This window comes from Haliotis rufescens, unplaced genomic scaffold (genome assembly GCF_023055435.1).
Source record: "Haliotis rufescens isolate VD_foot unplaced genomic scaffold, xgHalRufe1.0.p SCAF_3, whole genome shotgun sequence".
Classification (NCBI taxonomy): domain Eukaryota; kingdom Metazoa; phylum Mollusca; class Gastropoda; order Lepetellida; family Haliotidae; genus Haliotis; species Haliotis rufescens.
The window spans coordinates 41,925,131-41,941,049 of NW_025964001.1; the positions used below are offsets into that span (position 1 = coordinate 41,925,131).

The 15,919-nt window shown below is 42.8% G+C and overlaps 1 protein-coding gene across 8 annotated transcripts in view; it reads left to right on the forward strand.

The window, feature by feature from the left end:
• Window positions 1-15,919, forward strand: part of LOC124123075 (serine/threonine-protein phosphatase 4 regulatory subunit 4-like) — a 113,131-nt gene that overhangs the window by 23,575 nt on the left and 73,637 nt on the right. Inside the window, exon 1 of one of the 8 annotated variants that reach the window (XM_046486340.2) lies at window positions 3,023-3,823. The exons of 2 other annotated variants lie outside the window; for them this stretch is intronic. In XM_046486340.2, coding sequence (XP_046342296.2) covers window positions 3,471-3,823 — 353 coding nt within the window. In that variant the 5' untranslated portion in view covers window positions 3,023-3,470. Of the gene's footprint in view, window positions 1-3,022; window positions 3,824-15,919 lie in introns of those variants that run through there. 5 more of the 8 variants (XM_046486346.2, XM_046486386.2, XM_046486354.2 and 2 more) reach the window with 5 other exon arrangements.

Consider the following 15,919-nt stretch of genomic DNA (forward strand, 5'->3'; position numbering starts at 1 on the left):
AAAAGAGTCATCTTCCTCGTAAAAATATAATCAAAAATTAAAAAAATACTCCGAAAATATCGTGTTTCCAGAGAACCGTCGCGGATTGTCCTGTTTCCGATCAGAACTTTCAGCATCAATTATGCCTTTATTATTATTCATGACACAATGCTATCATCGTCGGATCATAGGTTTTCGGACATCATACGTTTTCAATCACGAATACTTGCACCATAACGGTAGGTGTCACACAGAAATTATAAATACTCAGATGATGGCTTGATTCTAAGATAAAGTTGTCCTTTATGAATAAGTGAATGAGAAGTTTTACACTTACAGTTGTTCATGTGATCAGCGAGAAAACTATGACTGTTTCTTCAGTGTCCGAAAACCAATAACCCTGGATATGTGTTGAAATAATGTCATGTTTGCAATGTTTTTTTCAACAAAAGGTAAGTAAGTACAAGGCTATTTAAAAAAAAAAATATTTCAACATGGGGAAAGGTCAGACATTGCACGCTTGTGACAGTTGTCCTTGTGTCTGGGGGATGGGGGGTGAAGTTGATGGCAGTATTGCTCCCAGACCCCGCTGGTAGGCGGGTGTGCGGAAGCTATGCCCGATTTTTTAAAAGTACTGATTTAACTTCGAAATTTTACTGCATCCGGAATCTTTGTTTAAGTGACTTGTTGACTTTTGCCACTGACTTATTACATTTCTTGGGTCCAAGTCATTGACCTGTATACAGCTTTTTGTGTCAAAATCACTGGTCTATGTAAAGATACTGGATAGTGGGTCATCTGTATACACTTTGTACATAGAGCCTATGTAAAGATACTGGATAGTGGGCCATCTGTATACACATTGTACATAGAGCCTATGTAAAGATACTGGATAGTGGGTCATCTGTATACACATTGTACATAGAGTCTATGTAAAGATACGTGGTCATCTGTTTACACATTCTACATAGAGCCTATGTAAAGATAGTGGGCCAGCTGTATACACATTCTACATAGACTCTATGTAAAGATACAGGATAGTGGGTCATCTGTATACGCATTGTACATAGAGCCTATGTAAAGATACTGGATAGTGGGTCATCTGTATACACATTGTACATAGAGTCTATGTAAAGATACTGGATAGTGGGTCATCTGTATACACATTCTACATAGAGCCTATGTAAAGATAGTGGGCCATCTGTATACACATTGTACATAGTCTATGTAAAGATACTGGATAGTTGGTCGTCTGTATACACAATGTACATTGATTCTTTATAAAGATACTGGATAGTGGGTCATCTGTATAGACATTCTACATAGATTCAATGTAAAGATACTGGATAGTGGGCCAACTGTATACACATTATACATTGATTCTTTATAAAGATACTGGTTAGTGGGTCATCTGTATACACATTATACATAGATTCAGTGTTAAGATACTGGATAGTGGGTCATCTGTATACACATTCTACATAGAGCCTATGTAAAGATAGTGGGCCATCTGTATACACATTCTACATAGAGCTTATGTAAAGATAGTGGGCCATCTGTATACACATTGTACATAGAGTCTATGTAAAGATACTGGGTCATCTGTTTACACATTCTACATAGAGCCTATGTAAAGATAGTGGGCCATCTGTATACACATTGTACATAGACTCTATGTAAAGATACTGGATAGTGGGTTGTCTGTATACACATTCTACATAGAGTCTATGTAAAGATACTGGATAGTTGATCGTCTGTATACACATTCTACATAGTCTATGTAAAGATACTGGATAGTGGGTCATCTGTATACACATTCTACATAGAGCCTATGTAAAGATAGTGGGCCATCTGTATACACATTCGTCATAGAGTCTATGTAAAGATACTGGATAGTGGGTCGTCTGTATACACATTCTACATAGACTCTATGTAAAGATACTGGATAGTGGGTCATCTGTATACACATTCTACATAGAGCCTATGTAAAGATAGTGGGCCATCTGTATACACATTCGTCATAGAGTCTATGTAAAGATACTGGATAGTGGGTCGTCTGTATACGCATTCTACATAGAGTCTCTGTAAAGATACTGGATATTTGGCCGTCTGTATACACATTCTACATAGTCTATGTAAAGATATGTAAAGAGCCATTGACTGTCATGCTTAATTTAAAACACTGTTTGAGTATTACCCCTCACTATGTCTATATATGCACATTCATTCAAGTATAATCACTCCGTAGTGAGCCTGCATCCATATACTGCAGTGGGAAGTACCCAGAACGTGTTAATCTACTCACACAGGAAACAGGTTCTCCTGCAAGAGTAAATTTGATCTAGTACAGGAGGAGGATTTCTTTTCAACTTTATCACAGTGTGTCCTGATGCTGCAACATATATTGATCCGGGTGTAGCTGTTCCTTGTTTATGGCTCACCATTATTGGAGGACATTATTTGTGTATGGATCAGTTGTATCGGGGGATTTGTATGCAGCATAATTGTGAATGACTCAGTGCAGAAATCACGCTACTAGTTCTTAGATAAGGCATTGTATCTAGAGACTGAGAAGAGAAAGCTTGTCAATTTTTAAACCGGATGCAAAAGCTTAATAATATCAGTGTCATAGTATTTCATCAAGGCACTCATATTGATGCCATTTACAAGGCAAGGCAATGTCACAGTTATTGGGTTAGGATTTCAGGGATGAATTCCCTAAACCGACTTTTACGTGTTGATTGTCTCCTGTGATGTTGGAGTGATTAGGATAGTGTGGCAGGGCTGTTCATTGCCATGCTGTCCCCCCTCACTCTCCCCCTAACATTACACCACAAGGGGGATGCCAGCTTCCAGCAGGAAATTAGAATGATCTCCATTCACAGTTGTTTGTTGATTGAAAGAATGCCAGTCATGAATATTTTTTCCATGTTTTTTCCATTATCAAATTACTGGTGCCATTAATAGTGGTCTGAATTGCAATGCTAATTTTCTTTGTGTGAGCTCCCAGATGATGGTATGGGGCAGTTGGCCTGACGGAGAAGCCTGGGGTAATTGGCTGGGGATGCTGGGGGAGATAGAGAGAGGGGCAAGCGGACATCTGTGTAGTGGCATCCCGGCCTCCAGGGACAACACACAGGGAGATGGCAAGGGACACCTTCTCCAAGTGATTCACTCAGTTCCCACGGAAACACAATATCTCAGTTTCCGTGTTGCCACTGTGAGGCAGCAGCCAATCAGCAGCCTTAACAGAAGCACATGTTGTGAGAGAGCAGTAGGATAATTACAAACTCAAGTGAGTGAGAGAGAGTGAGAGGTAGTTGCTAGCACTGCAAGAGAGGTGAGAGAGACTGTGTGTGGATCTACTCCTTGTGAAGTGTTTGTCATGGGTACAGGATAAGTTGCCCTGCCCGTCTGTGCCTGACCCCCCAACTCACCCTCAGTGACTGGCTGGCCGGAGTCCTGGCACGGGGGCCGGCTGGCCACATGGTATGGAGGAGTGGGAGGTGTTTCCCACCAAGTCGGATACCCATGGAATAGTGCATTACCAGGATGAACCCTTCCCTGTGCTAGAGGCACCCGACTCTCATAGTACAGTTCAATACCAAGACGAACCCTACCCGGTCTTAGATGCACCCGAATCACATGGAATGGTACAATATCAGGAAGAATCCTACCGGGTATCCGATGCACCCGATTCCCATGGAATAGTACATTACCAGGACGGACTCTACCCGGTCCGAGAAGCATCAGATCCTCGGGTGAGAGTTCACTACCAGGATGAACCTTACCCTGTACTAGAGGCCCTGCCGAGACCGGACACACCAGTTGTTATACAGGAAAAGTAAGTCTCACTGTCATGAATGGTTTATGGAGCTATAATGTAATGAGATAATCGTAAAATAAGGTATTCTCCTACATGGTTTGTTTAAAGGTATTAATAAGTGAGTCAGTAGGCTGTATATAGGGGTATTAAAAGATATTGGGTAGCTCTTTAAATTTAGGAAGAATTTGTTTTCATGTTCGTATTGTAAAGATGAGGATTAAAGAAGATGTGACTAACGGTGTAGGTATCTGGGACTACAATAGCAGAGAGAACATTTACATGACATAGGATGCAAGTGGGGAAGGAGGCAGTTGTCAATACAAATAATTCTGAAAAAAGGGACCTCCAGATGCGATATGGGTGACAGTGTTCTTGACCTTTTGCATGAGAGGAACATGAGGGTAAAGAATAGTAGTGGGAGCATGGTGTATCATTAAGGATGATATTATTGATATTGCTGCAAGGGAAGTACGACAAGGCTTGGTCACCACCATAGTTGTCTGAGGAGACAGGTCACAGTGACACTGTGATAGAAAGCGTGGAACACAGACTGTGTGGGAGGAGGCACATGTGCTGTCCTCGGGGATGGTGCTGATAATATGGGTCGGGGGTAGGGGCTGATGTGATGACTATAAGGGGTGGGGAAAGGGGGTGATGTGATGACTGTATGAGCGGGGGTAAGGGGTGATGTGTGGGCTATATGGGGTGGGGGAAGGGCCTCATGTGATGGGGGTGGGGGAAGAGAGTGATGTGATGGGGATGGGGGAAGGGGTTGATGTGATGACTATATGGGGTGGGGGCAGGGGGCAGGGGTTGATGTGTGGGCTATAGGGGGTGGGGGAAGGGGATGATGTGATGACTATATGAAGTAGGGGTAGGGGGTGATGTGTGGGCTATAGGGTTTGGGGGAAGTGGATGTTGTGATGACTATATGGGAGGTCGGAAAGGGGTGATGTGATGACTATATGAGGTAGGAGTAGGGGGTGATGTGATGACTGTGGGGTGATGTATTGACTACAAGGGGCAGGGAAGGGGATGATGTGATGACTACATGGTGTGTGTGTGTGTGTGGGGGAGGGGGGGGGATGTGAAGACTATGGTGTCTGGAAGAGGATGATGTGATGACTACATGGGGGGGGGGAGGGGGGATGTGAAGACTATGGTGTCGGGAAGGGGGTGATGGGATGATTATATGGGGTGGGGAAGGGGGTGATGTGATGTGATGACTACTGAGTTTGTCATCTGTTGAATGGTGTAGAAATTGAATATCCAGGTTACAGGGAAGTCTCATGCCTATCCAAGTAACTGGGGTGTCATGCCTACCCAGGGTACAGGGAAGTGTCATGCCTATCCGAGTAACTGGGGTGTCATGCCTACCCAGGGTACAGGGGTGTCATGCCTACCCAGGGTACAGGGCTGTGTCACTCCTGCCTAAGGTACAGGGCTGTGCCACTCATACCCAGGATACAGGGCTGTGTCACTCCTACCTAGGATACAGGGTTGTGTCACTCCTACCCAGGGTACAGGGCAGTGTCACTCCTACCCAGGGTACAGGGCAGTGTCACTCCTACCCAGGGTACAGGGCAGTGTCACTCCTACCCAGGGTACAGGGCTGTGCCACTCCTACCTAGGATACAGGGCTGTGCCACTCCTACCCAGGGTACAGGGCAGTGTCAATCCTACCCAGGGTACAGGGCAGTGTCAATCCTACCCAGGGTACAGGGCAGTGTCACTCTTACCCAGGGTACAGGGCAGTGTCACTCCTACCCAGGGTACAGGGCAGTGTCACTCCTACCCAGGGTACAGGGCAGTGTCACTCCTACCTAGGGTACAGGGCAGTGTCACTCCTACCCAGGGTACAGGGCAGTGTCACTCCTACCCAGGGTACAGGGCAGTGTCACTCCTACCCAGGATACAGGGCAGTGTCACTCCTACCCAGGGTACAGGGCAGTGTCACTCCTACCCAGGGTACAGGGCAGTGTCACTCCTACCCAGGGTACAGGGCAGTGTCACTCCTACCTAGGGTACAGGGCAGTGTCACTCCTACCCAGGGTACAGGGCAGTGTCACTCCTACCCAGGGTACAGGGCAGTGTCACTCCTACCCAGGGTACAGGGCAGTGTCACTCCTACCTAGGGTACAGGGCAGTGTCACTCCTACCTAGGGTACAGGGCAGTGTCACTCCTACCTAGGGTACAGGGCTGTGTCCTGTGTACCCAAGGTCCAGTGATGTCATACCTCTCCCAAGGAACATGGCTGTGTCATGCCTACCAAGGAATATGATGAGTTTGAGAGAATCAGACTTCATCAAACACTTAACCAGCAGCAGGAGAACCTTGTACTGACAATGCTGACTGTTCTTTAGGATAAAAACATAAAACCAGGAAGGCTGAATTATTGTAGACAGGGGCAGACGCCATTGATCGTATCCAACTAGCTTCATCCAACAGGTCGTTTCAAGAAAGTGGCTTATGTCAATATAAATTTGGAAATAAATATCTTGCTTATGTCATCCTAAATTCTCTTTTACTATGAAGAGGCAGCCATAAACATGAATTATTTATGTGTTTGATAAAAAATTTGCTCTAATTTATTGTGCTGGGTGCTGTTGTACAAAACAACCTCAGCGCTACAACTGTCGTAAGTCTATGCTAAGGTATGGGTTACAATCACCTTAGCGCTAAGATCGCTTTGTACATCGGCACCCTGAGCAGTAATTACAAATATTGCTTAGATATACTTTAATATACTTTATATAAGATTTACTTTATTGTTTTTATATGAGATGTTCAACTTTACGCCCTTCCCTTGTGAAAGTAATATTCATAGTTGTACAGAACTGCCTTGACCATTTTACAGTGTTCATAATATAAGGTAGTGCCAAATGTATTTATACCATATGTAGGACAGACAGTAGGCTGTGTAAGCTAAAACAACATCTGTACCCTCAGAGTGACAAAATGTGACCCACCCGAAGAAAAGTGACCTTATGGGTGCTAGGATATAATTGTGCTGTGATGTCATAAAGACGTTCGATGTCAACTTACTTCAGTTAAAATCGCCTAATGTGCAGACTGTACAAAATATATTATTTTTCTCTTGTTAATTTGTATGTAATAGAAACGTTATTTCAAAACCTTTCAGCATACATGTCTATTTCAATTAATCAGACATTATGTCTAAAAACTGCAATTATTACATCAACAGTTTAAAGTCGGTTAATGAGTCCAAATGTTTGATGCCATATATCATTGTAATAAATATGAATCGAAGCTTGTGAATTGTATTTTTGTTTTCCTAACATATTGTAGTTTTTAAATATAATGAGACGTAAAAATGTGACTTTTCACCCATAAGGTCCCTTATCTCATGGTTGGTCACATATATTTAGAAAGAGAAGAAAACAGCTAGTCCCTCCGGATTTTCACTAGTTTCTGACTAATTGACTAGCGGCCATGTCTTACGTGTAAAAGGGAATATAACAGGGCACAGGACCATGTAACTAATAATAATATTAAACAAACTTGCAAAAAACTAGCAAAGGGTGGAAATCGCTTTGTTTGTTATAATTATAAGTTACATGGTCCTGTGGTTGCTCTCTCCCTACCTACCACTAACAGTTCTGAATTTTTTATGAAAAGCACAAGAAATTTAAGTTGATCCAAGAGGTTTGTTTCGATAGACTTTCTGTAAAGAATAGCTGTGAACTGAAGGGCAGAGATTTGGGAACATTCTTATCATGAAATAATACAGAGCCACACACTGTGTATCAAATTGTAAGGAGCGTAACTTGAGTCCCTTGTCAAGGTTAGGGAGTTGTCAGGACTGCACTTCCTGAAGCAATCAATGAAAACTTGCCTGTCACTTCCTACTTCTACCCAGGATGTGACTGTATATATACCCAGGTGTCCGGCACACGCTCGTTCAACACAGCACATGCACAATCATGCATGCACATGCATGCGCACTTGCACACCGCTGGCCATATGGCTGTCGATAAGCCAGCTCCTCCAACAGCGAGTAATTAGTGTTGATGATTGCAGTTATTGTCCTGACCCTGGGAGAAATCATATGGCTTCGGAGTTGATTCAGCTGATAGTGTTTGTCCTCTGATTCATAACCACAGGCTGATAACTGAGCTGTATGCAGCCACTCACTCATGGCTCTCGTCATCTCAATACGGAGTAATAAGACTGCCGCCGTCTGGCCTGAGTGATGTCTTCAGTGCCCTCTGTTGGTCTTGTCAGATCAGGACTGCACAGTAGATGTTGTGTCCAGTGTTCAAAATCAAGCACCACCATGGTCTAGCGGATAGTGGGCAGTCGGGTAGCCTTGTGGTTAAAGTGTTCAAGCGTCACGACGAAGACCCCGGTTCGATTCCCGACATGGGTACAATGTGTGAAGCCCTTTTGTGGTGTCCCCCGCTGTGATATTGCTGGAATATTGTTAAAAGTGGCGTAAAACCTCACTCACTCACTCTAGCGGATAGAGTGTCTGCCCTGACAGGGGAAGGTTTGTAGGTTTAATCCTGGGCTGTGTCATACCATAAGACCAAAATAGGACAGTAATTCTTATAAACCAAGCTCTTTGGAGTTGATGAAACAATGGCTGGTCGGTTCAGAGTCAGTATACAGTGTCTGAGTGGGGTACTGAGGTTAAACTACGGCATGGTAAATCAGTGGGCTAGCACTATAAAATGAGCATTAGTCTGGAGACTAGTACAAGCAGCCACATGCAGATAAGACGTTAAAGCCCATTTCGCATACCTCAAAATTAAGCATGAAAATCCTAATAACCCAACTGTTGTTAATAGTAAAACATTTAAGGGGTCACTGATTCTGTTACTACAGAAGCAATCTCAAGGACCTGAAGACCTCCCATCATGTGGAACATCATATTCTGGTTATATTACCACCAACAGATGGAAATCTTGATTGAAATTGCTGATAGGGTAATAATAAGTACCTGTGTTTGAGAATAGGGAAGTGGATTGTTTGACTCGTACCAGTTGACATTCTGATGTCACTGCAATTGTTCGGCTATAATGGTTAGAGGCAATGCTATGACAATGTGGTAATCAAAGGAATGGATTATCAACATCTGTCCCTTTCTGTACCAGCCGACCTCCGTCTGTTGCCATCAAGGGAGCATGTTCAACTTGACCCCCAAGCCACGTGGACCTACGTAATCGCCTAACTTAGAACCATGTCTAGTGCCTATAAACTGCTCAAATAATGGCAGCAAATCAGCGTTCACATAAAAATCAATAATTTTGAAAAATTCCACAAGACCAATATTTCAAAGCTGGCATGTGTTGATTGCATTAAGACCGTGGCTGGTTTGCTCAATGTCTAGGGATGTGGTCGTCTGAACAGGGTGTTGTGTGGTGTGGCGAGGCGCTCTGTTATAACTGTGTCGGCAGATATTGTTGCCGGTCAGTAATGCTGATCACGGAACGAACCACCTGAGTCGCAGTATCGCAATGGCAGCAGAGGGAATATCCTGATTATAGCATGGCCACTAGATCTGCCTTGCCGCCCTTGTTCTCATACAATAGTTACAACACTAACATGTTTTCCAATGCAGGATAATATTAATGTTTCAGTTAATGGTGTTAAGAGTTGCCTGTGAGACTTTGATATCTCCCAGTTGCCCTTCACCTAATGGGCGTTGAAGCACCTATTTTTGAAATTATATGGATTGTTCAGTGTCCTATACAAACTACAGCATATCTTCAAATGCTGCGGCTGAAGATAATTGTTATATTTCCTCGTGGGCCTGGCTAGTCTGAAATGTCAGTTTATTATGAGTCTGGCTTCCCCAGATCAGCCCCAGTCTCATATTGCCCACTCTAATAATAGCACTGACATAACAATGGTGACATTTCAAAGGTTGTTTTGGCTGCATATAAATACATCATGTAATGTTAAACTGCCATGATTCTGTTGATGTGCTTGTAATGATCACTTTACCCACTGTAGTGTACGTGTTCTTATGAGCAGCTGCCTATTGTCAGAAAAGTTGTAAAATAACAGTTTACCAACTGTTTGTTTGTTTATTTGTTTTTTAACGACACATTCAGCAATATTCCACCTATATGATGGCGGTCTGTAAATAATCGAGTCTGGACCAGACCATCCAGTGATTGACATCATGAGATTCCATCCACCCAATTTGGATATGATAACATGCAGCAATCGAGGCAGCAAGCCTGACCTACTGATCCTGTTATTTGCATAGTCACCTTTTTCAGCAAACATGGGTTGCTGAAGACCTATTCTAACCCAAATCTTCACAGCTGAACTTACCAAGTGTTAATGTGCTCTGTTATTGCAAATTTCCTGCCCTTGATGTGCTTGTAAATGACCAATTTACAACCGTTCATGTGCCTGTAAATGATCGATTTACCCACTGTTGATGTGGCTGTAAATGACCAATTTACCCACTTGTGATGTGGCTGTAAGTAACCGATTTATCCACTGTTGATGTGCTTGTAAGTGACCAATGTTGATGTGCCTATAAAATGACCGATTTACCCACTGGTGATGTGCCTGTAAATGACTGATTTACCCACTGTTGATGTGGCTGTAAATGACCAATTTACCCACTTGTGATGTGGCTGTAAGTAACCGATTTATCCACTGTTGATGTGCTTGTAAGTGACCAATGTTGATGTGCCTATAAAATGACCGATTTACCCACTGGTGATGTGCCTGTAAATGACTGATTTACCCACTGTAGATGTGCCTGTAAATGACCGATTTACCCACTGGTGATGTGCCTGTAAATGACCAATTTACCCACTGGTGATGTGCCTGTAAATAACCGATTTACCCACTGGTGATGTGCCTGTAAATGACCAATTTACCCACTGGTGATGTGCCTGTAAATAACCGATTTACCCACTGTAGATGTGCTTGTAAGTGACCAATGTTGATGTGCCTGTAAATGACCAATTTACCCACTGGTGATGTGCCTGTAAATAACCGATTTACCCACTGTAGATATGCTTGTAAATGACCAATGTTGATGTGCCTGTAAATGACCAATTTACCCGCTCTTTGAGTGGTTGTGAGAGGCCGTTTTTTTAAGTGTGTATCAAGAAGGTTCTTTGCATTAAGATTTTTTATAGCGTTCTGCAACATCATGAAATTTCAGTTATGAATCACAACCATATTCAGACACACACAGAATGAAAATAAGAGAAAATTGGCCATTAATGTCCATTTCAAGATTAAATGTTTGAAAATATTGATGTAATTTTTAAGGCAGCAGTTTCTAGTCCTTCTTGTGCAGATTTGTCCTATCAATGGAAATGGTTATGTTTTAATGCAGGTTTCCTCTGGCGCCGTTCAGGGGAATTGTGTACAGGTTGTTGAAGGTGTTCTCACTGATTTATTATACATGAATATCGTGTTAGATAGCGCTGAAATAAATGATCCTGTGTTTCAACACTGTATATGTGTAACAGGTTTCTGAAACGCTACAGAGTAGTGAAGCATGTTACATGTTCATGTGTGATGTCCTACTCTACAAGTTTATACTATGAGCAATATAAAACATACCAATGATGTAAGCAGTGTTACACATGTAGCAGTATGTCAGCCAAGGACATTGTAGGGCAGCCAGCATTATGGAAGTATTCATCTCAAATTAAACTATTCATACTGCTGTGATACAAAGATTTAAAAACATCACCAAATCATAAACTGCCATTAAACATTATAAGCATTATTTTTCCAACAACTGGCCAATCCAAACAGCTGAATGGCAAATGAAATTTTAAATAAAAATTGCAAGATTAAATTTTTTAAATTTTTTTTATTTACCCATCAAATTGTGTCCTATCTCATGCTACAATGGAGAATTTTTACCTTCTATATTGTACCAGGGCCCACTTGCACAAAACGATCTTAGCGCTAAGACTATTGTAAGCCTATGTTAAAGTATGGGAGTTAAGATCATCTTAGCATGCTTAGCGCTAAGATCGCTTTGTACTAGGGGGCCCAGGACATGTTGACTGTTTCCCAGACCCTAGAGAATACATTTAAGGATTGACGCGGATTCTTACAAAAGTTTGCACATCGGTTTTTCGATTCATACCTCAATGAACCGAAAAAAATAAACAGTCAATGCTTATAATTAAATTCGACAACGTAAAACATGTTTTTTCTACAATAGTTTAACCCAAAACAGTTGCATATATCAAAACAGACAAAAATGACGACATTGATAAACATTCCAGGTGTAGGAATACATACAGTGGCGTGACATGAATCAGGTGATTGTTTAATTTATGCACATAACTTGACACGCCTACACAGTCAGTAGCCAATCAACGGAGAGTGGGATTAAAACAATGTTCATTGGACCTGTCAATTAAGGCAAGAGGCCAAAAGAACTGCAGCACTCAGACTGTGATGAACCGGAAGAAATATGTCCGAGAGAAGGCGGCTGTTTAAAATAACATGGTCATTTACTGCGTGATTCAAACATTACTTCCCTGATTACGGTAAAACACAGTTGGAGAAATGCTAGTTAGAAATAAAACCCGAAGACATGAAAGTTGAACCGAGGCGAGCGGGGAAAAAACAGGCGAGCGAGCCTTTGGTTTCAAAGGGTAGTTGGACAATGAATATGCATGAAAGTCGCTAAATGTCCTGTGCATGACGATACACGTGAGCAGAAAGGGAATTCCCTCGACTGTAATATTGGGATTCCCCGACATTCCGCAGTTATAAAAGTAGTGCGCCGCGGTGGGCGTGGCTTAATTCTTTACATTCATTGGGAAATGAATGCAATAACACGTGACCAATTCAGCTAATCAGAATGCAGGAATTTCCATGAACACAACAAAAATTTAATTATTATGAAATGAATCCAACTCAAGTCTAGTTTGATCTGGCAAGTCTAGATTGCCTCAAATTTAACATTGTTCTGGGCTCCTTTTAGATTTTTTCATTTTTTATTTTGTAGATATATATCTTTTAGAAGGATAACTTTATTTCTGGGACTAAATGCTAGTCCACAGGACATATGTTCCTTCCCTTGAGCTTCTATGACCACAGTTGGAATATGTCTGATGTCATGCTGATCATATACCACACTACAGCACTGTCTCTGAAATGATCATAAATCTTGCATGTCAAAGAGTATGGATGGCATACATATCATCATTTTACAATGGCAATGGTAATGGCTTCCGTTCCAACTGACAGGCTTTTTCTGAATTCATCAGATAATGAATGAAATGTTTGAGAAATCGTTATCAAAGCTACGTATCAAAGATTAATGCTATTCATGCTGTATGACAAGTCAAAGAATTCGCTCATAATTAATTTGTTGGCCTGTTAATACAAGGGGAGAGGTGAAATTGTTCTTCTGATAAATACCATTGGCTCATTCCACCTGCCTCCCTCGTCACTGAGAAGCTGACAGCCATAACAGCCAGCTAATAAACTCTGGAATTACAACAGGCATGAATTCTCCACGTTTTTCTTTAATATTAACCACATTCTGCTAAGAACTTGGTGGAGCAGTTATGAGACCAATTAAGTGAACTGAAGCGTAGCCCTCCTTCTGCCATTGGAAGTGCATCTCTCAAAGAGACAGCTTCCTTACTCTAAACTTGGAATGTCTAAAAGCCAAGTGTTGTGAACAGGGTATAAATCCATAAAGGTTGAAGATCTATTGCTGCTTTAAATCTATTTGACACTGGTGGATTGGAGGCAACAGAGACTACGCCAATAAGTAGAGCAGCTTACCCGGGGCTCAAACTTCTTTATGTGTGTGAACCCTGGCCAGTAGCTAAGAAGTGTCTCCTGGTGAATATTGTGTCAATCCATGTTACTTACAGTAGCTGGCTAGGGTCTCCTGTGAATACTGTGTCTACCTGTCACTTACAGTAGCTGGCTAGGGTCTCCTTGTGAATACTGTGTCGACCGATGTTACTTGCAGTAGCTGGCTAAGGTCTGCTCGGGATACTGTGTCTACCTGTCACTTGCAGTAGCTGGTGAGGGTCTCCTCATGAATACTGTGTCTACCTGTCACTTACAGTAGCTGGCTAGGGTCTCCTTGTGAATACTGTGTCGACCGATGTCACTTACAGTAGCTGGCGAGGGTCTCCTTGTCAGTACTGTGTCTACCTGTCACTTGCAGTAGCTGGCTAGGGTCTCCTTGTGAATACTGTGTCTACCCATGTCACTTGTAGTAGCTGGCTAGTGTCTCCTTGTCAGTACTGTGTCTACCTGTCACTTGCAGTAGCTGGCTTAGGGTCTCCTCGTGAATACTGTGTCTACCCCAGTGACTTACAGTAGCTGGGTACGGTCTCCTCATGAATACTGTGCCTACCTGTCGCTTGCAGAAGCTGGCTTAGGGTCTCCTCGTGAATACTGTGTCTACCCCTGTTACTTGCAGTAGCTGGGTACGGTCTCCTTGTGAGTACTTTGTCTACCTGTGACTTACAGTAGCTGGGTAAGGTCTCCTCATGAATACTGTGTCTACCTGTCGCTTGCAGTAGCTGGGTAAGGTCTCCTCGTGAATACTGTGTCTACCTGTCGCTTGCAGTAGCTGGGTAAGGTCTCCTCGTGAATACTGTGTCTACCTGTCGCTTGCAGTAGCTGGGTAAGGTCTCCTCGTGAATACTGTGCCTACCTGTCGCTTGCAGTAGCTGGGTAAGGTCTGCTCGGGATACTGTGCCTACCTGTCATTTGCAGTAGCTGGGTAAGGTCTGCTCGGGATACTGTGCCTACCTGTCACTTGCAGTAGCTGGGTAAGGTCTCCTCGTGAATACTGTGTCTACCTGTCACTTGCAGTAGCTGGGTAAGGTCTCCTCGTGAATACTGTGTCTACCTGTCGCTTGCAGTAGCTGGGTAAGGTCTCCTCATGAATACTGTGTCTACCTGTTGCTTGCAGTAGCTGGGTAAGGTCTCCTCGTGAATACTGTGTCTACCTGTCGCTTGCAGTAGCTGGGTAAGGTCTCCTCGTGAATACTGTGTCTACCTGTCGCTTGCAGTAGCTGGGTAAGGTCTCCTCGTGAATACTGTGTCTACCTGTCACTTGCAGTAGCTGGGTAAGGTCTCCTCATGAATACTGTGTCTACCTGTCACTTTCAGTAGCTGGGTAAGGTCTCCTCGTGAATACTGTGTCTACCTGTCGCTTGCAGTAGCTGGGTAAGGTCTCCTCATGAATACTGTGTCTACCTGTCGCTTGCAGTAGCTGGGTAAGGTCTCCTCGTGAATACTGTGTCTACCTGTCGCTTGCAGGACTCCAAACTGGGACCTGGAAGCACTACAGTGATTAGTGTGCCTTGTTTTTGTGATGTGAGTGATTCTCCTCAGCAGCTTCGTCTCAGCTGTGATGATGCTGGGTAGTTGGCCGTCTCCTGCTGCATGTACGTGGCTCGGCTTACCTGCTTGTTTATTCTCACTACACACGTAAACTATTCCTGCAGTCACACTCTCCTGTATTGCTGATCAAATGCTCTGCTTTCAGTTTAATCGCAGCAACAGCAGTTTAAACTGTGTACTTAGGGAATTACGCATTCACTGATGCAGCTGTTTCAAGGCATCGTTTATTTCATGTATTGGTGTGCTTCTATTTGACATCAGTTGTGTTTTGTCAGTAAATCAGTGATAAGTCTGGTGCTTGTGTTAGATACCCTTATCTTGTTTTAATTGAAAGAGGCAACTCCATCTAAAGATGTCTTTCTCTGCCATGCCGCCGCTTCGTGAAGCTTCTACACAGTTTCTAGTGGGTCATGATTTATAAGGAGTGCAAAGTACACATAGTGATGTAATGTTTGTTTTGAAGATGCTACTAGCAGAACTTGAGGTTGGGGAATTAGCAGGAATTCTAAAAATAACAGTACGCTGTGATCTTTTTTGTTTGTTTGATGTTCCATTGGGATGCCCATGTCTGTACAGAACGAACATGGTAATGGGGATATACCCCAGGATTTGCAATTCCAATGGTATACAGTGAACCTTTGTAAAAACAAACTCCCATCAACTAGATGTTAAAGCAAACTCCCATCAACTAGATGATAATAATAATAACAACAACAACAACAATAATAATACCCATGGTACGACACGGAATATGTAGAGGGCGTCAT